Source organism: Phyllopteryx taeniolatus, chromosome 20 (assembly GCF_024500385.1).
Source record: "Phyllopteryx taeniolatus isolate TA_2022b chromosome 20, UOR_Ptae_1.2, whole genome shotgun sequence".
Lineage (NCBI taxonomy): Eukaryota > Metazoa > Chordata > Actinopteri > Syngnathiformes > Syngnathidae > Phyllopteryx > Phyllopteryx taeniolatus.
Genome location: NC_084521.1, coordinates 4,943,707 through 4,967,661, shown reverse-complemented (window position 1 = coordinate 4,967,661; position 23,955 = coordinate 4,943,707). Strand labels below are relative to the sequence as shown.

The following is a 23,955-nucleotide window of genomic DNA, read 5'->3' as shown; positions in this document are numbered from 1 at the left end:
AGTCTGCTTTCATGAAGGACTACAAAGATCTGAGAATATTTACTCTTAAGAGGCTGACATCAGAGGATTTGGACAATTATAAATCAAACAATAATTAATCGACTATCAAAACAGTTGTTGATTAATGTGATGATCAATCAGTAGTTAGTCAATTAATTTTGACAGCTCTATTATTAAATATTGCAATAACCAACAACCATACAGCAAAAGCACAGTGGTTGTTCAAAGAATACTTCTCTGAGCTTCTCTTTTATACCGATGCAATACACAATCAATAAGCCAATAATGGACAGTCAAGTGTGACCTAGCTTGAGTGCCTTATGTTTCGCCCCTCAAGGTCGCCCAACTCTCCTCACACAGGTGCTTGTTTGCCACACAAGATGCTCTCATTGTGTCCACTCCCTGTATCATATTACACCCCTTGACAGGACAAAAGCCTCGTTTGTCCCGAGCTGCTTGCTTCATAAATAATTCCCATGTGGAGTAACACTGCACACACATCTTCAGCATGATTCAAACACAAATCACTCCTATGTTTGTTTCTGGGATTGTGATTATTAGGACTGGTAATTTGGCCGATACACCTGTAAACAGCTAGCGTGAATGGCTACATCTAAACCGGACGCGACATGATCAACACTTCAAAATAAGAGCTTGGAGGTCGTGTTCAGCTGGTTTAGTCGCTTATTAAAAATATAAAGTAGGTGATGTGTGTGTGTGTGTGTGTGTGTGTGTGTATATATATATATATATATATATATATATATATATACACGCGTTAGTTAGTTAATTTAGGCAGCAAAGCATATATATTATTTATATATATATATATATATACTTATATTTTAATGAATTGTGTTAAGGTTTTGTTTATGTGTAACCGGAAGTCCTTCCATTGACTTCCGACAACAGCTTTGCGCTAGCTTAAAACGTGTTCTGACAGCTGTCACCTTTCTCCTTTACTCTACCTGGGATTTGACGACAAAACAGTCGAAATGTCGCAGCACAAGTCTGACGTTTAACCTTTTGAAAACGTGCACTAAATCAAAAGACCAAACACGTTGAAGTAACGTAGGGAGCGAATGAGACGGCGACTGCGTCCCTAGTGTGTACCAGGAAGAGACGCCGACACACCGCTCCTTTGTGGCCTTGATGGCACGCGATCAAAAGGCTCATAATTATTGTTTATGGCCGGGGAAAGTGTTTATAACCACTATAGTGACAGCTGGTTAAAAATGCATGTTCGCTGGCCTATAAGATCGCCAAAACACCGCTAAATAGCCCCCTTTGCACCATTTCCGCGTTGAATGTCGGATAAACACACAAGCTTCGAAGTCACGTACAAGACAAAATGGCGTTTTTTTTGTTTTATTTTTGCGGGGAGGGGGAGGCAAAAAATAAAACACGTTTAGGTTCATGAGTCCAAGGAGGCTGCGTGACGTGTCTAAATCAATGAGGCCAAACGCAAGAAGTCGAGGTGGGGGGACCAAAAACAAGACAACTTACCGAGTGCCACTTCGCAGGCTTTCCGTAGCTGGGAGTGGTGGGCTTTCTTCACCTCCTTGTCGGCTAAAATCTTCTCCAAAGCTCTGGTGAGGAACATGTTTTTCGTCTTTTTGCCCTCAAACATGACGCACCGGAATTCGGGGCGCGGTGTGTGTGTGTGTGTGTGTGTCTCGGGAGAGGAGAGGTGGTGATGGTAGTGCGGAGGAGGGGGCAGGCTCTTGCCCACAAAACGATGGGTTCCCCTCGCCTCAACGTTGAGCCTCAAGCAGCAGCGAATCCAAAAAAGGAAAGTCACGCACACCCGCGTACACACAAAAGGTGGGCTTCAATGCCGTCCGATGGCCATCAACGACCTGCCTCCTGCGCCATGTTGGAGAGGAAATGACGTCACAGTGAGGCAGCAGCAGTCGGCGGGCGATGCTGCTAATGCTAATGCTACTCAAAATATACAACTACTCAACTGTGCACAGACGCATTAAAAACACTATCGTCTTGGCTTGAATGTGTGGAAATAACTTTATTTATCCTGAGTTGAAACACTGAAGAAATTGTATAAGGGTAAACTTAAGACTTTTGTGGCATTTGTCAGCATTGTGTATGCTACATGGTAAAAATGCTAACATGTGTCTTGTATGCTAAAATATATCCATCTTGACTATAAATATTTGTACTATTATTTTAAGTATAACAACAGTACAATAACCCAGTAATTGTATATATTCATATACATATATTTGTATTTTTTATATTTATGACAAGCGTGTTTTAAATACAGTAATACCGACAATCGAACGTCACTTGAAAATAATGTGCTGTATGTCTAAATTTTGTTTTGATGTAGTTATATATTTTTTTTAAATCAGCAAAAGTAAACATAGAAGTCGTCACTATATAAAAACAAATGTATTCAAGTGATCACATGTACCCACACTACTAAAATATCACAATTTCAACATTTGTGATCTATACCTGAGTTATTAATGACAAGGTACAACTATCCTTACAAATGAGATCCCAAGACATACCGAGATAATGATGCAGTAATGAAGACAATTGTAATGTATGTCTCCAAAACAAGCAAGTAGGTCGCTTGAATATTGATGCATTATATATATATTTTTTATATCCAACAGTGCTGCTGGATGACGACAAGTGCTTGAATGGCAGCTTATTGTCCTGATGGTGTGTATTGTCATGGCCTAAAAACAACACGGTGAGTGCATTCATATGTACGAGAAGGCTTCGGCATCCGTGTAACACTTCTTGAGCAGGCCCGATGCAATGGCTTTCACCGCCCGCGTGGTCTCAGTGCACGTGGGGTTGATGAGGGTTTCTGGCAACAGGAAGCCAAAGTAGCCCGTATCCCGCAGCTCGAAGGCGAACGCGTATGGAATCCCGTTCCTGTAGGCCCAGTCGATGGAACTGCCCGAGCTAACGTCTTTGTGACAGAGAAACACAAACGCCTTACTTTTTACACATTATTATTTATTAGGGTTATTTTTAACTGTGAATTTTAGTTTCTTTGTTGTAATAATAATAATATTATTAGGTACAATAATATATACTTACATAGGGTTGTAGAAGCAGGTCCATATCTGTACTTGACTCCATAGGCAGAGTACAGTGCCGTCACTGCATTCTGAGCTGCTGACTCCTGCAATTAAAAAAAAAACAAGCCCAGTAATGACAGTTTTCACCACAAGTTTATTATTCCTCATTTGGTGATCTTACCACGCAGTTAAAGTTGGGGATGGCAGCATACTTGTACGAATACGGGTAGAGGAGCATCTGGGCGTACGCATGCACAGAGATGTAGGCCTTGACGCGCTTCTTGTGCTTGCGCAGGAACTTGGCGACAGCCTTTACCTCTGGCTCTGACTCGGGGTGGGGTCCGCAATAGGTGTCGTCGCAAGGGTGAGAGGAAGCCCCCTCTTCTGCGAAAGAGAGCGAATCCCCTTTTTTGTTACATCTGGGATATATTTTTTGCTCTTTCTGCTGTCTGCATAGTCATTTGAATACATCCAAAATAAACAGGCACACCTTTTGTCTGCTCCAATGTAAACAATGTACTTGTATTCTTTGACTAATAATCGTATGCTTATGTTAGCTTGTTAAGGGAAATAACAATTCACCCATAGTCACAAATCAAGCACACTTTTGTCTGCTCCAAATCAAACATTATATGCAAAATAATTGTATGCTTTTGTTTGCTTATTAACCAAATGCTAATGTTGTGACCCTAGTTAGCAGGTAAGCTAACAAGGCTCGCTACTCCTATGTTTGTAAAATGCTCAGTTGTTATTGACAATGTCAGAGAGGTATTAACAATCTTTATTATTCGTGGGTGCGTAATCATAATTAGTATTTGTATTGCAGATGATGAGGTCATGTCGTTCACACGTGTCACACAAGTGTAAGCGCCTTGACCACAAAGCCCCCAAAATGACATTTTCTTTACATCGGCCCTTTTGTGACTGGAAGGCTTTGATCCCACAACTTTTCCCTTTCCTTCACTATCTAAATGTCTTCATTTTTTTTAACATTGCATTATTTTGTGACAAAAAAAGACTAAACAATGATGGCTGATTAGCAAATAACAGCATGGATAACCTGGAGAGTCCGGGCCCAAGCGTGGGCAATGGGGAGTATGCAAGCACATCAACAGCAGACTATCCAAGGAGGGTGAGTTCTCCTTTGGAGAACATATTAGACTTTAAAATTGTTGGTGTAATCGTACGTGATAATCAAGCCAAGTCATCTATTTGCACAACAATTAAGTTCATAATGTAACATTAATAATTGTACATGATTTTCCACAGTACATAGCCAAGTAATTCAACAGATTGTTGTACAAGCGGTTGGGAGTGTCCACTTGTTTCCCCTAGCGATGCCAGACTACATTATATTGTCCCCGATTCAGCCAACTCAGAATCTGGCTTTAATTCATTAAGTATATTCCCAGCTTTACCTGAAAAGTAAGGGAGAACTTTCCCAAAAATGTGTCCAAGGTTCACAGATTTGAAACCTTTTTGACCTGCTTTGAAACCAATGGCAACCAACACTCAGCGATTGGGAAAGCCAGTCGTAACAAGGTTTATGACGTGCCAGATCACATTCGAGGCTGCTCTAATATCTGTGCTAGTAATTCAACAGATCATTATACGACTGGTTAGGAGTCGCCAGTCAACCCAACTCGGTGGGTTGACAGGTTCAAAACTGTGTACCTGAGCTTTGAGTTACTGTGTATAGTCAACGTTTTAAGTGTTGTTTCAGATGCACCACCAACGGCACCAGGCGATGGTGGCGGAGGGAGGCTACGTCAAACAGAGTGGCCTCAAGCGGGCGCTCTTCTTCAGCGAGAGCTCAAACCGTGAGTTGGTCGCTCAAATCACTGCCCTGAGAGCGCAGATGGACAGCGAGCGCCAGAGCCACAACAGGGAGCGGCAGAGGCTCCAGAAGGCTCTGGACGAGGTGAGGAGTGACCGGAGCGCCCCGGCGATTGAACAGAAGCTCCGGGAAAGGGAGCACGAGATGGGTGTCCTTCAAGATGTCCTGGCCGCGGCTCAGCGGGAAACGGTGCAGGTGCGGCAGTACTGGATGGAAGAACACGACCTGCTCAAGAGGGCCCGGGAAGACGACTCTGAGAACATCGTGGCGGCCGTCAACACCGAGTGGCAGCAGTGGTGGAGTGTCCGTGAGCAGGAGGCGGTGGCCCAGTTGCAAGCTCAGTGGGAGACCGCGCAGTGGCACGCCGAGGGGATGGCGGCTCAATTTAATGCCAAGCTGGAGAGCGTACAGAGGCATAGCACCGACACCGCCCTCTACTTCAAGGCGGAATTGGAACGCCAGCAGTGGCACATGAACCAGAGCGTCATGGAGAAGGACGAGATGATCGCGAAGCTGACCAAAGAGAACCGCCTGCTCGGATCGGACCACACCGCCTTGTCTGGACAGCTCCTCAAATTGGAATCGGAGGCCTCCCAGCTGCAAAGATCTGTCTTCCGTCTGAAGGAGGAGCTGAAGGTCCAGCAGGAGGCCAAGATGCTGGTGGACGAGGAGCTCCCCGCGGCCATCGCCGCTCTCACGCGTGTGATTGAACTGGAGCGCCAACACCATCAGGAGGAGAAGCAGATGCTCCGAAAAGCTCTGGAGGAGGTTCAGACACCAAATGACTTGGCAGAGAAGCTCCGGGAGAAACAAGTCGAGGCCAGCGACCTGCAGGACGCTCTGGCGGCCTCCCGCCAGGAAACGGCCGACGTGCGCAAGTACTGGATGCAGGAGTGCGAGCAGCTCAAAAAGAGCGCAGAGGAAACCGCCACGAACACTGTGGAGGCCATCAACAGCGAGTGGCAGCAGTTTAAAGCGGAGTGGGAGCACATGCAGAGGCACACCAGCCAGGCCCTGCGGGAGAAGGACGAATTGCTCGCTACGTTGCTCAACGACATTGAGAAGTTGACGTCCCAGCTTGTAAAAGTTTAACCGGAGACCCCAGAGCATCTGGACGCTGAGACTGTGCAAGGCGAGCTAGACGAGCTAGCCTCTCTCCGACAAATTTATATAAAGAATGCTGTTAGTAATGGTTAGCAGTGTTGTCACTTGATGCATTTGTGAGGGTTTTTTTTTTTGGGTGAGACAACTGGTTAACAACATGGCAAATACAGTGCAACCTTTCAAGTCAAACACCTCGAAAATACAGAACAAAATTGATTGGTCACATGATCTCAGGAGACTTCAGGTCATTGAGTGTCCAGGGTTTCGCAAAAGTGCGGTGTGCACATCCAAGTCTGTTTTACTTTATCAATGGCTTTTATTTATTTTTTGATTGGTAGTTAACGGAGGTTAACCTATTTTTACATTTGTATGACTGGGAAAAAAAAATTGGATGTTGCGCAGGAATGGATTGTGTTCGATCTTCGAGGTTCCACTATATAACTTGTCATGAAGTCCATATATACTGTTTTGTACATTATAAAGTTGTAAAGGTACCATAAGGTAAATACAATTTTATTTAAAAAAAAACAAACAAAAAAAACAATTAAAATAAATTCAAACCATTACATGTTATGTTTAAATGATTTTCAGGTAGTGTAAGGAAAACGGAGTTATTGAAAATATAATTTTAATGAAATAACATTTAATTTTCCAATTAATTAAAGTCCATAAATATGTTCATTAAATTTTTTATGGTAATATTAGGTAAATACAAGTCCATCAGAAAAACATTTTAATTCATTTTAAATATATCCGTTATTTAGTTTCTCTTATATTTAAAACCATTTTAGGGAATATTTTATTAAATAATTAAAATTAATAAAAATTAAAATAGTTTCATCAATTTATTTCATATTTACTTTGTTTTATTAAAAACTTTGTTTACCTTACACTATCTTGAATTACTTTGAAAAATAAAATACAAATGTAATTTAATCAATCAAATATTTCATATTTCAATTTGTGTTTAATATCTTTAATTAGAATAACGTAAATACAATTATTAAAAAAACAAACTAAAAGTACATTTATCTGAGCAATTATATTTCATATAATGTTCACATCATTTTAAGGTACAATAGCATAAGGTGCTGTAAATACTATTAATTAAAATGACAACGATGTAATAATTTATATTTATTACCTTTATCTATTTTAAGGTGGATGAACTGATTACATTTTGACTGAACCACAGGTTTTTGTTTTATCAAATTTTCTTTTGCTTTTAATACTTGACAGAAGTGGAGATGCAAACATACTTACCTGCTTTTTATTGATGTATTTTTAAAAAAAATATTTCTGTTTTACGCACTTTGTGTCCATTGTGATCACACTCACCACACCATTTGACTTTCCAGTTCCTGTTGGCGTCCACTCCTCTACAGCGGAACTTGCGATTTTTGGATCGCGTCTTCCTCCAGAAGCGATCCTGCACAGGTAATGAAACACTGTATACGGCTACCTGCCATTTATGCTGCTCTAGGGCATTATGGTGTTCTTTTTTTTTTTTTTATTATTGAGGATTGTAAAATTGTCTATTTTTTCTGGTCGTGCAGATGTTTATTCTCATATAGTTGTTTATTCCCGTGTGTGGGTTGGTGCAAGTAGGTACTGTAGTCCAGCTGAAGTGGTATCCGTCCACGTTGAAGATGGGCATGATGTAGAAATTGAGCTGGTTGAGCAGTCGTCTGGTCGCCGAGTCGTACCGGTACGAATTAAGCGCCTGCAATTTTATATAACAGGCAAATCATATCAGGAAAATGGCAAAGACCGTGAAAATCGTGAAAATCAAGCCATTGTATCCACGCTTACGCTGAACGCACTGAAACCACGCCCCGTTCAACTGTCAATTAAATACCACTACTAAAATCTAAAAAAAAATTAATTCTAAACATATTTACTACAGAAAGAAATATCAGAATTCTCTTTACAGGGTCTTGAAAATGCAGAATGCTGGAGTTCAGTAAATAGGGTTGAGGTTTAAGGCTTTGGCAGTAAACTACGATGAGACCCTGATCTCTTGTGGCCAGCCCGGGATACTACATGATATCTTTTTTTTTTTTTTTTTTTAATATTACACACACGGTACACTTCTGTAATTCTGACTTGGACAGGCATGGGTTCTTGAGACTTTTTTTGGGCTCCTGTCTGGTAGACAAGCCTACCAAATTTCATGCGGCTAGCTAAAAATGGCTTTGGGGGCTGGATTTCCTGAGAAGGACCACTGAAAATGGCCGTTTCAAATGAAAATGTCAGAATTCCTCTTTCTGTTTAGGCATGGGCTCTTGAAACCTTTTTGTTAGTCTACTCATGATATACAAGCATACCAAATTTCGTGTTGCGATGTGAAAAATGGCTTCGGTGGCCGAAGATTCATCGTCGTCGACAGGCGAAAAGCATTGACAAGCAAGTGCAACTTTTGTAACAGCAAATAATGAAGCGGATCCTTTTTTCGCAACCTTTTTGAATGTTAAATCGTGATTGAAAACAGGCCTCCTTAAACGAGCCACGCGCCTTTCAAGCTAAGTGAGCCATGAAACGATTTTAAAAGGGTGGCTCTGGTCTGGCTGCGTGACTTTTAAGAGTTTCAGTTTGTGATGAAACTTGTAAATGTCCTGTTCCTGGACCATAAACGAGTGTTGTTGCTTAATTGTTTGCACAAGCGTGCACGGCTGAAGCATTTTCACGTGTAGATTTCTACAAGAAAGTAGGACTACCTCTTTGACGAACCACTGACAGAAGGCTGGCCCTATCCACTCCCTGGCGTGGACCCCGCAGTCGATCCAGACGGCTTTTTTCTGCGGGCGACTTCTCTTTCCTAGCTGACAACAGATGTGTGTTGTCACTTTAGTATTTATTTGTAATTGTCCCAATTACGCTTTTTACCTGAAGGACGTAAAGGGGTCGTCCTTCGTACGACTTCCCGATGGAGAACATGTCGAGCCGGTCGGAGTGAGTTGTGTTCATCTCGAACATCCACCTCTGGACCTTTATGGTGGGAACAAATATGCGTTATTTGTTGTGAAATGACTGCCGTTGTTTAGCTGCCCAATTTAGTGTCGCACATCTTGTCTTGTACATACGTGATTCCAATTTGCTCGCAATTCGACAAAATCTACAATACAAGTTATCTTTGACGAACACTCTGGAAATGGCCAAAATGTCCCTAAAATGGCTGCTTCCAACATGAGTTCTTTTTTTGGTGGGTCTACCCATGATCCACACGGCTACCAAATTTCAAAGTGGCTCCAGCGGCTGATTTTACTGAAAGAAGGAGAGATTTCATGTCGAGCCGACTCAATGGGCGAACAGCATACAGGATAAACAATTTTTAGAATAACAGTGTCGTGCTGACTCGGCTCTCTCTCAGAAAAAGTATTTCCACATCCCATGCAGTGTGGATCAATACTTGGACAAATGTTCACATTTCTGCGTTTAATGGTTCCGAAGGAGAAGCGCCGCAAGTAATTTGTGTTAAGTATCGTAGATGCTTTTGTGTAGGAGCTAGAAGGAAGCTTACCTCCTCCAGGGAGTGGTAGACCTCATAGTCGTACGGACTGTCTGACCTGCGCTTGCGAGACGAGCGACGTCTCGTCTGCTTTTCAATTTCCTGCTGCAGATTAGTGATGAAAACTCTGCGGCGGGAGGAGGAGATTGGCGTCATGTTATCAAGAATACTGCAGCCATTATTGCAATATATGTTCACTGCAAGATATAGACTGTGGTTTTATGATGCTTTGAGGGCTCACTTAGCAATTTTTTTTTTCTTGAAATTGTGAAACTTTAGTAGCTTGTAACATTACAACTTTATTCGCATAACGTAACGATTTTGTTTCTTGTAATATCTTTTTTTTTTGTACAATAAAAAACTTTTTTCTCTTAACATTACAAATGTAGCTTTTCCGTGACATTACGACTTCATTTTCCTAACTTTTTTCTTCCAATATAGTCACTTTACTCACACCAGACGTTCATAATAAATAACTAAAAATTCAGTATCTTGTAAAACCACAATTTTTCACGATAAAACTTTTTTTTTCTTAACAGTACAACTACAGTGGAACCTCGATTTAACGGAACTTCAATTTAATGGACTTCGGATTTAACGGACAAAATATAGTGTCCAGTTGGAACTCCCTTTCGCAACCCTTTCATGCACCAGTGAGGTAAGTTTGAATATAAAACTTTAAAACTAAGCTTTTTGAAAAATATTTATTTACAATAATTTGGTACTCTACTGCGTGTTTTTAGGCCACAAATAAAGTGCTTACATTTAACAGACAATCTGATTTAATGGCCTAAGAGGGGGACAGGGGTCGTCCGTTAAATCCGATTGTCCGTTAAATGAAAGCACTTTTATTGTGGCCTAAGAACACCAGTACAGTACAAAATTATTGTTAGGTTCCACTGTATTTTTGTACAATAACAACATTTTCCCCTGATATTTCGCATTTATTCCCCTAACTTTTGTGAGTTTATCTGATAATATTACGACTTTTTTCTCGTAACGTTATAAATTGTAACTTATAATATTTGAACTATATTCTTGTAACTTTGCGACTATCTTGCTGCAATGGTTGCTAATACTTAATATTTGTAATATTGTCATGTACTTTTTTTCATGTGGTATAAAACAGAGCACGTGACCTTAAATATGCAATATAGTGTAATGTAATATGACATCCAGTTATCAGAGAGAAGATGTTGTCACCTATATTGTATGCGTTCCCGCTTTAAGGTGGCATGAAGCCGTCTCGTGTCTCTGCGTTTGATGTGCACATCCACCGTAGCGTTCCGGCTGATCAGAGAAATGCTGTTAGGCTGCCACAGGTCCACCTTAAATGCATAAAACGACATCATCTGTGTTATTGCAATAAGTGTCACACTGCAGCTCATATAAGCGTCCACAATGTACTTATTGTTCTCATATTACAATAACAGACCCAACCTTCATGCTGTCTAGAATGTTCCTGAGCGTGCACACGTCCTCGTCGTTACTCGGGCTTATCCTGAAGACTTGATCGCTGCGAGAATAACAAGTGTAAAGTTACCATCGCCTTCAACATAAGCGCTTTGTAACATCATTTCTATTGAATGCGACGCAGCAGACGTCTGATGGGAAGACATCGTTGGTGGACGTGATGACGGAGGGTCAAGCGTCATTACGGGATTGACTTTCAACAGGTAGCAAATATAAATAAATCAAGTCGAGGTGAGTTTGAAAATGTTACCATACCAAACTATACGAAGACGTTTTGCTGTTCAACAAAATGCATTTATCGCCACTTTTTTTTTCCAATTTTTCTTTTTTATCCTCCAACCCACACACAAAAAACAAAGATATTCTGTACGTCGCAGGTGTCAAACTCAAGGCCCCGGGGCCAGTTCTGGCCCGCCACTTCATTTTATGTGGACCGCGAAGGCAAATCATGTGAGTCGACTTCATGTTTCTTGCGAATACCAAATTCTCTTTACTTTTAATAACGTTGCGGTATTGCAAGCATTTTTTTTTTGGTTACCAATCCCACTTTTAAAATAAATATTAAAATAGCTGGCTTCTGATTTCAAAGCTAGTTAGCCATCAGTTTGTTGTGTATATGTGATCTGGAGCGACTATATGTTTACATGGGTTCAAATTCATAACGGCCCGCCGAAGGAAACCGTTGCTACGATGTGGCCTGCGACAAAAATGAATTTGACATCCCTATGTGTTTTTCATTGGGACGACGACGTTTTAACAAAACCATGAACTAAAAAACAGAAGGTAACACAATACCCTGTGAATTCAAACAATACTCTTGTATTAAAAACACATGTCGTTTTTGCCATGTTTGTATGTTTGTGTGTGTGCGTTTGTGTGTGTGTGTATGCGTGTGCGCTCACTAAAGTGTTTTACTGTCACACAGGAAGCAGGACGCCCTAAACGAAGGCGTCAGTTCAAGCGACAAAAGGAGTTAGTATATACAGTATATGTTGGTGAGAAAGCATATGGAGGAGGAAACGAGTGGCGGTGCCTCCCTCCTCTTCCTCTTCATCAAAAGCGCCATTGACTAATGCGGCATACTCGCCGTTTGTGTCACTGATCCAGGGCATGAACGTGCCAGACGACCGCACGGCGCGTGAGAACTCGCTTCACTGAGCACAAAGGCTGTGTTGGTTTTTCTTTGGCTTTTTTTTTTTTTTTTTTGTGGTGATCTCGGAAAATTCTTGATTTTTCAAAATGTGTTGAAAATAAGACTCAGTGTCAGATTTGTTTGCCATAAGTATCGGTGGCTGGTATCGGCAGCCTTCACGAGTACCCGATACCTTGAAATAAGACTTGTATCGGCCCGATACGGATACCTGGTATCGGTATTCACCCATCGCTAAAAGTAATTAGATTCAGACTGATTAATCGGCCAGCTGATTTAACCGGATGATATTAGCCCTTTTCAAATCAATGTTTTTACACATCAACACATTACAACATAAGACAATGATAATGACATTCAAACAGACAAAACAAATCACCAAACACCTGCAAAAATCGGCCATTTTCTTCAGATTTTTCTCTTTGTTGTTAAGGTAAACAAATACTAAATGACCAAGTATTGTAAAACAGTCAAATGTTCTACCTGTAATTCATATATTTATTGTTGTAAGCGTTAATGGGCCAAAAATGAAGTCATTTTATTCATTATATATATTTTTTAAATAGTCGGCCGATTATTCGGTCAGCGGAATTTTATTCTGCCAAATATCGGATTCAGTATCGGCCTCCCAAAAAATGTACATCAATCCGCGCTGATATAAAATATAAAATAACTTCATTCCTGTAATAGTACAACTTTAATAATAAACAAGTATGTTCTAATAATATTAAAATTTGTCAAAAATAGAACATTTTACTCACGAAAATATACACATTTTATCTCTAAAATGCACATCTTTATTTGTGCAAGATTACAAATGTAATCTTCGAGGGTTTTTTTTTGTTTTTTTCCCCCCAGTGTGCCGCTAAACTCCTTGGAATTTTAAATTTCCGACAGTTCAGAATTGAGAAGTTTATTTAGTTGAGTTTACTCGAGCCACTCACTACCTTGAAGGTTTTAACAGGCCACTCGGGAACAGATGAATTCCCTTCCCATGAGTTCCTAGTTTTAAAATAAAGAAATAAAATGTCCTTCTCCATCCAGGTTGGGATGTTCCAAGTGTTACATTCTTGCAAGCCTTGCATGCATGCGGGTCTTGAGTCAACAAAAAGCACATATACAGGCTCTCTTTGTTCGCTCGATGAGAAAATCTACGCTGCGGCACATCTGATTGCAATTGCATCTCATCCCTCATGGCCACACATGAATGGAAACTGGATGGGGGGGGGGGGGGGGGGGGGTCCTCTTCTTTACTCACCCAGCGTAGCGGTTCTTGTAGAGCGAGTGTGCACATAGCACGCCGCTGCAAATGATCACACAGGGCAGCAAAAAAAGACGAAATGGCCATCCGAAGTCCACTGTCATCGTGTTGATTATTATGATGTTCTTTTCTTAAACGTCAGCGTTCGCTGCAGAGTGAAGTTCCTCCAATGACTTTTGTCCGCACCTCCGCTCGGTCCACCTCAGACTGGAATAAAAGTGCACTCGCTTTTTTTTTTTTTTTTTTTTTTTTTGACACCTGATGCTCAGGAGGTGCCAAATGTGCGCGCAAGAAAGAAGGAAGAGGAGGAGGAGGAGGAGGAGAGGAGGAGGAGGGAAGCGTTTAGCACCTCTTGAAGCAGCAGCCCACTTTTGAAGGAGGCTGGCTGGCTGACGAGAGGGGTCACGTGGTGCCAAGTGCACGGGTCCCGTGCGCATGCGCGCCAACGCAACCGATCGGATTCTCGCCTCAAAGAAATGGCGATAAACTGGTGTTAAAAAACAAAACAAAAAACAAACACACCGTACTAAAATCTCAGCTTCAACTCATAACATCAGTCTTTGGCTAATATTTTTGTATTTTGCACTAATATTTTTTTCTAATATTTCTGTCTTTTTCTTATCTAATATTTCATTGGCCTAACAGTGGTTCTCAAACTTTAATTTTTTAAGTACCTGCTAAAAAAAAATTCAACTCTCCAAGTACCACCGTGATGACCAACATCAAAAGACAGAAGCACAGTAGGCCCAGGTGTTCATCAAAATCAGACAGAGGCTTTATTCCCAAAAATGTAATACTATTGTAAGCCATTGTAAGTTTATGCAGAGTTGCCCATAAATTTAGAAAAATCAAAATCTGTCCTCAAACCATTAGTCAACTAAATTGTAGCTGAATAAATGTTTATGAATAAATTGTTAAAAAAAAGATTCAATGCAAATGTATTGTACTTCAAAGTTAAATACAATTGAACTGCACTAAATAAATACACTGCACTGGATTAAACAAAAATTGAAGCCACTGTACATAGTTTAAACATTTATTTCAGTAATTCTGTCACATACCACTAGAGGGAGCCTGCGTGCCCTAGTGGTACACATCACATTTTGAATAATTTCCTCTTACTGCCACAACATCAATAAAAATAGCGTGTAATGTGCTATTCTGAAAAATTGTGTTTGTTGTGATGTAATATGAAAAGTTCGTAGAGTTTAGAGTTTGCCGTCTAACGTGCGTTTCTCATTCGTCTGCGATGTTCCGTGCCGCCGTTCGACTCCCAACACGCTGATTAAATATCTAGAGTCAACCGACGGGCGGTTCCTTTTGTGATTTTTTTTTTTTTTTTTTTTTTTTGCGGCGGCAGCACATTTTTCACATGCTTGCCTGCTGTGTCAACAAGAGCGCCACCTGTTTTACACCCAATTACTGTATAGTGTGCAACGTAGCCCAAACACAACATCCCCTCCTTCTCCCTGCACTCACTGCTTCGCGAGCATGGGAATGTTTGGTTTTTCCACTCACACTTCATGAGCCAGCTTAAGTTTTTTTTTAACGCTCGGAATATTCCAACAGTAGTTTTGTTGTTGTTTGTTTGGAACAGTGGTTACTTTTTTTTCAATTTTAAGATATGCAAGAATGTAAACAAAATTGCGACATGAGAGGCAACCCAACGTTTTTTTCATTAATTTTTTTTCCTATTTGTGTTTCTTTTGGGCCAAGTATTGTTGTATTTTTCACGACATAGTCTTCTAATTTTCATCTAATATTTGTATTTTATTTTATGTAACTTTAGTGTATTGTGTTGAATATTTCTGTATTTTTCAAACACTTTTTTCAAGCATTTTTTACGTCTAAAATGGTGTATTATTTCGTCTAATCAGTTTAATTTTTTTAATTTGTCGACATTTTTGGTTTTATTGTATATATTGCGTGTATGACAGGCATTCAAGACATATTGTATTGTAGTTCAAATAAATGGCCCCCTCTAGTGGTACCAAATATACATCACAGACATGACGAGCGACTTGCAGTAACAAATGTGGCCAGTAGAGGGTAACGTATGACCAAGTTTACCCCTTTCCTCATAGCAAACATTTAATATGATAGTTAATATAGTGGTTACAGATTAAATAGTTATAGTGTCCGTTTCACTCGTGCCGTCTGTGAAAAGTGTAAAGAAAATTGCTTAGTTAAACGTTTCCTCAACCGGAAGTAAAGCGATTGGACAATCACAGAACGAGTTCAGAAACAACACGTCAACTATAACACCGGGTAATATACACCATTATATACATATTTATTTTGACAATAGGTGTCATATGTTCAGAATGTATACGTACTGACTACACGATTTGGTCGTTGGTGCTCTTGAAATCTGGAAGTTTATTTTGAAAAACTATACCGGACTTTAGCTTGTTTATCGATTACGACTCGACCGCCACTTAGCGAGCTCCAAGCGAGGCAGACTCGTCCTAAAAAAGCTGTGTGGAAGTCACATGGGCTCACTTTAAACCGGCTTGCATCCTTCTTCCACCTTTCGCCTTTGCCTTCTCCAGCGTTTCATCCCTTGTTTTACTTTTTTTTTTTTAAGCACAGGAAGTTGTTGCAAAGGCTGCATTGAAACAGCTCTAGTCTTGCTTAAACTATGCCTGAGAAAGTGTAATTCCCCCCCCCCCCCTCCTGTTTGGCCTTTTTATTTGATCTCTTGACACTATGACCGAGGAGAGCAGGAGCGAGCACAGATTTGAGAGCGGCAAGGATTTGGACAAGCAGCTCCGTTTGCGGGTGTGCGTCCTCAACGAGCTCTTAAAAACAGAACGGGATTATGTGGGCACACTGGAGTTCCTGTCGGTGAGTTTTGAGTGTAAAAATGTCCAAAACTGTTTTCACGTATTAGTGCTCATGTTGGAGGGGTGGGGGGGGTGGGGGGTGCAGAAGTGAGGAGCTCTCATTCCATTCTATTTATTAGTAGTGCACATTGCAGGTGCTTCATTCATAAAGTCAGCATCAGTGTATCTTGAAATGTGTTAAATAGCAACAAAATAAGAACTATAAACATATATGCACTAGTTCATCAAGACAAAAAAGTCAGGAAATGCACTAAAAATGAGCCACGCGCACCACTTTAAGCATCCCCATATGTGGGGGAAAAAAATATAAAAAAATCACACTTTGGGGGTGCGCATGGTGTAAACAAGTTTGGGAAAGGTTCTTTTAGTGGATTTCTTGATTTGTGTCGTCTTTTTAAAATGCTTTTACACTCTTGTGCTTTAGATTCCCAAACGTGACGTGCGCACCCCTGGGGGTGCCTGTGATTAAGCGTGTAATGGCAGTGTGGTATGATAATTCCATATTTTTACACACACATTTAAATTGTGCAAACCCCCCCCCCCCCCCCCTCGCAAAGTATCAACGCTCATCAGCATGCTAAAGGGGGGTGCGTGTGGCTTAAAAAAGTTTGAGACAGGCCATTTTTGTGCTGTCATCTCCATGGATATTGGAAATGTATTTAATATACCAAACTCCTATTTGACTTTTCAGCTCAAGCACCCCCAGAGGTGCCCCCCAACAACCCCCCTACCGCAACATCCAGATAAGTCCTTCGCACACTCAGGGGTGTGTGTGTACCACCATTTGCGAATCCCTGTCATAGAAGAGGTGCATTTTGTTTTTGTATATACGTATGATAGCAAATTTTCTCAAAGGCAACTTTATGAGGATATCGACTCGGGTCCGGTCAATAAGTGCAAGAAAATCCAGGTTTTTAGGCAAATCTCAGTTATTTTGCCCATTCGATACTTCATTATTATTATTTTTTTTTCCATTTACACTCTGGGCTCGATTAGTCTGCCTGTCTCAATAAAAGCGCGAGTCTTACTCGCTTTACATTGCTATCTTTGGCCCACATGTTTCTAATGGAGCTCATATTCGGGGACTAGTGGGGATGGGATGGATCACAATCTGGCCTTTCTTAGAAGAGGCATCAGAGTGTGTGTGTGTGTGTGTGTGTGTGTGTGTGTGTGTGTGTGTCTGTCTGCAAATGTGTGCAAGTGTCCTCTGTCCTCCCCCCCTGTCTTTTATCTCTACGGGAATTCATTTAGGGGATTGGCTGCTGCGTTACAAGGCGAGTCTGTTCTTGCCGGAAATGTATGAGTCTGACGGCGGCGGCGATCAGACAATCTGAGATAAGTCAGTTATATTAAAAAAAAAAAAAAAAAAAAAAAAAAGGGGGGGGGGGGGGCGGTTCGCTTAACCCGGGCGGCCTGTAGGATGCCACCCTTGCTGGAAATGAGTGTGAAAGGTGAATCGGGATATTTTCCCAGCAGAGGCCACACAATAGATTTGTAAGTGTCCGCAGACGATTAGTGCTAATCAGCGTGTGTGTTTTTCCACTACAGTGGTACCTTGGGATACTAGTTGAAATTCATTTGTTCCGCCACCATGCTTGTATCTCAAAACACTCTCATCTCAAATCATAGTTACCTGTTGAAATGAATGGAAATTGAAAAGCCCCCAAAGTCAACAATATATTTTTTCATGAAGAAAAATTGCACTCAACAGTAGGGCCCGACTAATATTAATTTTTTTGAGGCCAAACTCCAATAACTGATTAAATGACTGGTTAATTTAGAAAATGTATGTATATGTAAATAAACACTGAAAATTTGGTATTGTTTTTTTTTTTTTTTTTTTTTTTTTTTTACATTCTCATCTTTTACCATAGTTTTATACATTACAGTACTATTTTTTTTTTTTTAAAGTAACAAAAAACAATGGTTGTGATTTTTGGGCCTGGAAAAGATGAATGGTACTCCAGTTCATGAATAAAATTGATTTCATGTCTAAGTAAATTGAGTTACTGTATGAGAACAGATTCAACTTGTACCACTGTACAGCATGTGCAAGGTGTATTGTAATTTTATTATTATTTTTTTGGTGGGTGGGGGGGGGGGGGTGTGTGTTTTAACTCCTCATTGTTCCCCAGCATTTCCGAACCTCGGAGGAATTCCTCCTGCAGGAAGTGTGCTTTACAAAACCAGTTCCACAGAGCATGCTGGCCGGCGTCCACTCTCTGTGACCCGCCCTGCACGTTTGCCTTTCACCCCCTTGAGCAAGCTCCCTCGTCCCTCCTGGGAGACACGGTTGGACACTGGCTAAGGACACACGCTCTTGTGTACAAGCTCGATGGAACAGGGGCATGAAAAGCCTTTAAAAGTAAGCCCACTCCACGCCAGTTTGTTTTTTTAGAGGCATTTCCCTATTGATTTTCATGAATACTTAGTTTTTAGGTCTTCCTCCGGGAGCTGGAGTCAGTTAGTCTGTGTGCAAGCATCTGGCTGTGAGTTGTGGCCTACAGCAGCTCCTTGTGGGTGTTCAAATTTTATGTTTTATTTTTGTATTTTTTTTTTGGTGCATCGGCGACTGCGGCACTCCTTGCCCACATGCGAGGGCATTACCATTACCTTATTTGCTGTATTTTATTTCTCTTCGCTCGAGTGGAACCTTTTAAGGAACTTGTTGTACTGAACGCTTCTAGTTTGTAGGGTAATTATGCCACTTAGTAGCTCACTGTCGTGTAAATAAAGACTTTGCCCACTTCGAAATTCACACGGAGGACGGAAGAATCGCAATTTGTCATTTTTGTGCGCAAAAATAGCTGTCGGAAAATCCTGCCGTTACTGAAAAAGGTTATGGGAGATGTCCCAAATAAGCCTGGATGTTACGTAATGATTAATTATAACAGGAGACAGTGGGTGCTGGTGTTTATCTTGGGTGGAATGAGTCAGAAAAAAGATAATGTCAACATTGTGTTGTCACAGCCTTTTGCCATTGTCATGTCTGACAGAAAAATAATCACCATTGCAAGGAGATTTACGTGTTGCGTTAAGTGCTCCCTTAGCTGCTGTCTTTCTTGGCTGGACTACATAGCACAGTTGGCATACATTTATTCCAATGTGTTGTGCTCCGTTTAATGCTGTTTATATACGCATGCCTGATGTGTAATTAAATGAGAAGTGTTTTGTTCCAAAAGGCCTCATGTCGCTTGCGCAGTCTCCTGTTGGTAGGTAGATTTCATACGGATAAATAATAAACGATGCATCCAACCATTGACAAATGTATTTTGATTGGGAAGACTTTCCATCAGACGCCTCCCCATCGCCCCGTTGATGAATGGATTCTGTCAGCACCTAACCCATGTTAGCCAACAACAAAATTGAAAATGCTGAGTGGCTAGTAACTCTGGGAAACCAGTAGCCACAGTGGCTGGTTAGCCAAACAGTTAATGTCAAGCCCTGCATCCACATCAGATTTTGTGTTAATGCAAAATCACTTTTTACCTGATGAATCGATGGGACAATCGGTAGACTACCAGATTCTAAAAAAATATTTGATCGCTGTAGCTCCAGAGTTAAAGGATCAATTTTTAGGATTATTCATGAAAAAGTTGGTGCAAGGGCCCCTGGAACGTTTTTGAGGAAAAAAAACAAAAAAAACCCTGACACCAGTTCCACCAATCAATACAACATTTGGTGAACAGATCTGTCATGACATGACGCACCAAAAAGTTTTAAGGACTCATCCCTGAAATTGAACAAAAAGTTTTTTTTGCTTTTTGTTGTGGTTTAAAGCAGTCATTGTAGTGACTAGAAAATTTGCCAAATGAGCACCAATCGGAATTGGAGGACTAGACAGATGGACGTTACTAAATCATGAAGCTCTTCCACCTACGCCATCAAATGTGTCAAATGTTTGTGCGATTTCATTACTGTCCTGGAAACAGTTCATGCAGCAGTTTCAGCTGCTTGGCTCAAGAAAGTAGGAACGTCCAGCGCTTCCCTTCCATTTTTTTTTTTTCACTTTTGTCTCTGAGACGAAGAGCATTTGTCAAGCAGGATTTCCTTCCTTGCTTCATTCCTTCCTTCCTTCCTTCCTACCCGGCACCTCCCCATCTTTACATTGTGCTGCACGCTTCCTGCTTTAAAACCAGAAGGCAGGGAGCTAATGTTGGACAAGTCAACGTTTACCATGTGACAACCGTAGAGGAACTGTTTTGATGAAAAAAAAATCCCCCAAAACGCAATAAAACCCAGAAATGTCATCTGTGTAAATGACTTAGGCGAGCGTACACCGGCGGCGTGGAGGAAATGGCCCGTTATGTTTGAATGAAATTAAAGCCAGACATGTTAGGGAACTTCCACTAATCGTATTATTTCATGATTGCATTAAGATTTGCTACGCAGTGTCTGTCTGCTGATCTTGCTTGAGGAAAAAGACACCAGTCAAGCCTCTCAACCGCAAACTGTCTAGTCAGTGTATTTTTGTAATTATTATTTTTTTTAAACACAATTACAGTGTGTGTGTCTCCTTTTTTTTTTTTTCTCGCATATTGACTGGTTGGCATTGATCGTGAGCCAGCCGAGCGCTTGCCACCTGCATCCGGTCAGTCGGCCGTGTGAACCGCTACACTACCTGTGACGTGAGAAGTCATAGTCTGTGTCTTCTTTAGGGTGAAAATCTTTGTACCCAGGTTAAAAGGATGATCACTTACTGCTGTTTTAATGATCACTTTTCCCACAAAGAAGCTTTTCACCACTCAATATTTGTATACATTTCCCCCACTAATATTCATGCGCATTCCCCCCCAATAGTTGTATATTTTTTGGCAAATTTTTGTATTTTAGGTAACTTTTTGGAACATCTTTTTGGAGCATTATTGCTTTAGCGCTCGTTAGATTGTGTAAGTGTACCTAATATTTTGATCCAACAACAAAACGAGTGACTGATGCATAAAAGAGGCAGCAGACAAGAAGAGAGAGGCCCATTCATTCCTGTCTGGGCGACACTTGATCCAGCAGACTAGTGCCAGTGAACTCGCATTGGACCTAGTAAAACACGACAACATCATAAATGTTTCGATTGGCCCTAACTCACGACACGTTTATTGCAGGAAATTCAGCGTGTACGCAAGTGATTTACGTGGAGCCCGTTTTGAGTGTAATGCATCAAAGGGATCACATGTCCTTGTATGCATCGTAACCAAGCCTCACGTTAGCGTTCCTCTTTCTCCGGGCGATGCAGTGGGCTAGCCTCGTTAGCTTGGCTGGCTAAGTAACCTGGCCTCACCTCAGCAGCGTAACGTTAGCATTTTGGTCAACGAGCGAACAACAACACAGCATTATTGTACAGGGAATACGAGTACATTGCTTACCTTGCAGCAGACAAACATGAGCCTGGCCATTTTTCAAGCTTTCATAACAATCGCGTAGCTTTTATCCAGTAACAAGCTAACCACAACGTAGCGTTATGGCTGATTTTAATTTAATACAAATAAAATATAAAATTTAACTTGTGAGCAAAAGTGTGAGATACTAGCACTAAATGGTGGGATCGTACTCAAATCAACTCACTTAACAACAAGAAGTAGTTTGGCAGAGTGAACAATTCGTCCAAAAAGAGGCTTAAAGCTATTTATTGTTACTCCCAGTTTAAGTTTGTCAAACTTACCGTAAAACAAAGACAATTACAGGTTGTGTATGTAAAACAACCACACTACTTTGCCTTAAAGTACGCTAGCTCAATGCTAACAAATAATAGGAAACCCCATACATAGACTAACAAATAGCATCAGTTTCGCAGTGTTATAACCCTTTAAGGAATGGAAATTTGTACACAATACTGTATGACAATACTCACAGGCGAAAACGCCCTGAGTAATATTACTAGAGTGTACTGTGTCACTTAGGTGTGAAACTCTTCTTCGTCTGTCTGTATGCCTGTATTATACTGCCCCCTGGGGGCTGAGGCAGGCGCACCAGAAGGCTGGAATAGAATAATGGCATTTCCATTCATTTTAATAGGGAAATATGAGTTGCAGTGTTTTTTTGTTTGTTTAGGAACGTGGCATGAATTAATCGTACATTGCTTAGCTTGCTATGTGCATGCTGAGTACCTTTTGTGCAGCTTACGCTAGAAATCAAACAACTTGGAATACAAAATAACACAACAGTTGCTCCTCTGTGTCCAGGCTCATTTGAAAGTCTTATCGGTCGGCGTCGGACGTGACACGGGTGGCCAACGAGGCCGGAAGAGCGTCACAAATGCACACAGGTCTGCTTGGGATTCAGGCCTGGCCCGTGGCCAGACAGGCTGGATCCGTTGTCGGGGTTAAAAGAAAAACCGTTACCCTCCGGAGTTGCGCTTCGTTAAATAGCGGCGTCACGAAGGAGCGCCGGATGCAAACAATCGCCGCTTTGCTTCGTCGATAGTAAATAAAAAGGCATTTGGCTGACCCAGTAAAAGCGCAACACAATTAGGCAAATGAAGTGTATATTTATGGGCCGTCCTGAAAATGGGCAGAGAGTCGCAGTCGGCCCGGGTCCATAAATCCAATGAGTCAGCTTCCCGTCTTGGACGTCTTCCAGGTCTTCACTTTTAACTAAATTACCAGGGAAGCTTTGCTGGTTTTCTTCAAAAGGAGCTTGTTTTTCCCTCCCTCCCTCTGACTCTATTCCAGGAATAACATACACTCTGCACCAATAACCATAGTTAATAATAATAATAATAATACAGAGGATTTATATAGCAAGGATGAAGCAGTAAACCGCAATAACATTTCACATGGTTAGTAGTACTGTTTAAAATGTGAAGAATATATTTTCGTAGTTTTTTTTCTGCAAATTGACTATTTATTTTTACATTTTGTATTCTCCCCCCCCCCCGATATTCATTTATATTTTCTTCCACTGTTTGTACTTTTCATATTTTTGTCTAATATTTTAATTTTATTTTGTATTTTTGTCTGATGGTTGTATTAGTTTGTCCTACTGTTATTATTATTATTATTTAAAACTGGTGTATTTTTCATGTAACATTTTTGTATCTTAACATTTTCTGTATTTTTCAAACTATATTTGTGTTTTTGTCATATTTTGTATTTTACATATTTTTTAATTACAAAAGATTGTATTGGTATGTTGTAACGTGTGTCTTGTCATATTTTGTTTTAATCTAATTTGTATGAGTTTCATATTTATGTACTTTTCATGTCATATTTTTGTCTGTTTTAATTTTTTTCTTCTTTAATGCATTTTTACCTAATATTTTTATTTTGTCATTTTTTTTTCTAAAATGGATGTACCTTTTCCCTTTTCTATTTTTATTTAGTTTTTCTAAATATTTCTGTTTTCCAAAGGTATTTGTGTTTTGTCTAATATTTTTTATTTTTTTTATATTTTTGTTTTTTGTTTTAGTGTTTTCTAAAGTTTGCATCTTGTCATATTTTTCTCATTTGTATTGTATTTTGACTGAAATATTTTTGTATTTCAAAAGTTATTTTCATCTATTTTCTTCTAATATTTGTGATATCTGATTTTCTAAAAAAATTTTTTCCATGCAATATCTAGTTTTCTAATATTAGTGTGGCATTTAAACATTTTTTTTACCCCGCTAATATGTAGGAAATGTTTATATATTTTTAGATATGCGTTATAGCTTTGGCTATATTTTGACTCGCGCCGCTCCCATTAGCAAATCCTTGACGTATTTCTTTTCGTGGTATTGTAATAATAC

At 40.4% G+C, this 23,955-nt stretch overlaps 4 protein-coding genes across 10 annotated transcripts in view; 2 read left to right on the top strand and 2 right to left on the bottom strand.

The window, feature by feature from the left end:
* The window catches only part of arfgef1 (ADP-ribosylation factor guanine nucleotide-exchange factor 1 (brefeldin A-inhibited)), a 36,409-nt gene extending 34,545 nt beyond the window's left edge, over positions 1–1,864 (bottom strand). For 2 of the 5 annotated variants that reach the window (XM_061757581.1, XM_061757583.1), the window contains exon 1: positions 1,507–1,863. In XM_061757581.1, the coding sequence (XP_061613565.1) occupies positions 1,507–1,630 (124 nt within the window). In that variant the 5' untranslated portion in view covers positions 1,631–1,863. Of the gene's footprint in view, positions 1–1,506 lie in introns of all 5 variants that reach the window. The other 3 variants (XM_061757584.1, XM_061757587.1, XM_061757582.1) reach the window with 2 other exon arrangements.
* LOC133469932 (trichohyalin-like) lies at positions 1,439–6,706 on the top strand. The gene is made up of 3 exons (XM_061757590.1): positions 1,439–1,592; positions 2,640–2,719; positions 4,780–6,706. The coding sequence occupies exon 3, from the start codon at positions 4,780–4,782 to the stop codon at positions 5,983–5,985; it is 1,206 nt and encodes a 401-aa protein (XP_061613574.1). The 5' UTR covers positions 1,439–1,592; positions 2,640–2,719; the 3' UTR covers positions 5,986–6,706.
* On the bottom strand, positions 2,678–13,641 carry cpa6 (carboxypeptidase A6). Of its 2 annotated transcripts, none has more exons than XM_061757589.1 (11): positions 13,387–13,641; positions 10,946–11,021; positions 10,709–10,833; positions 9,518–9,632; positions 8,884–8,985; positions 8,715–8,819; positions 7,610–7,720; positions 7,336–7,426; positions 3,238–3,440; positions 3,076–3,160; positions 2,678–2,944 (listed from the first exon to the last, which is right to left on the bottom strand). In XM_061757589.1, the coding sequence occupies exons 1-11, from the start codon at positions 13,491–13,493 to the stop codon at positions 2,730–2,732; spliced, it is 1,335 nt and encodes a 444-aa protein (XP_061613573.1). In that variant the 5' UTR covers positions 13,494–13,641; the 3' UTR covers positions 2,678–2,729. The 2 variants fall into 2 exon arrangements, with proteins under 2 accessions (XP_061613573.1, XP_061613572.1); XM_061757588.1 differs by lacking the exon at positions 13,387–13,641 and adding an exon at positions 13,076–13,340.
* Positions 13,642–15,851: 2,210 nt separating this feature from the next.
* The window catches only part of prex2 (phosphatidylinositol-3,4,5-trisphosphate-dependent Rac exchange factor 2), a 50,547-nt gene continuing 42,443 nt past the window's right edge, over positions 15,852–23,955 (top strand). The window contains exon 1 of one of the 2 annotated variants that reach the window (XM_061758547.1): positions 15,852–16,236. In XM_061758547.1, coding sequence (XP_061614531.1) covers positions 16,099–16,236 — 138 coding nt within the window. In that variant the 5' untranslated portion in view covers positions 15,852–16,098. The remainder of the gene's footprint in view (positions 16,237–23,955) is intronic. The other variant, XM_061758548.1, reaches the window with a different exon arrangement.

Excerpts from the sequence above, each read along its gene's own strand:
- LOC133469932 (XM_061757590.1), top strand. The coding sequence starts at position 4,780 with ATGCACCACCAACGGCACCAGGCGATGGTGGCGGAGGGAGGCTACGTC.
- cpa6 (XM_061757588.1), bottom strand. The coding sequence starts at position 13,323 with ATGAGGGATGAGATGCAATTGCAATCAGATGTGCCGCAGCGTAGATTT. Across the intron at positions 3,441-7,335 it reads CTGGAAAGTCAAATGGTGTG|AAGAGGGGGCTTCCTCTCAC; the intron begins GTGAGTGTGATC and ends TCTCTTTCGCAG. Across the intron at positions 3,161-3,237 it reads TCCCCAACTTTAACTGCGTG|GAGTCAGCAGCTCAGAATGC; the intron begins GTAAGATCACCA and ends TTTTAATTGCAG.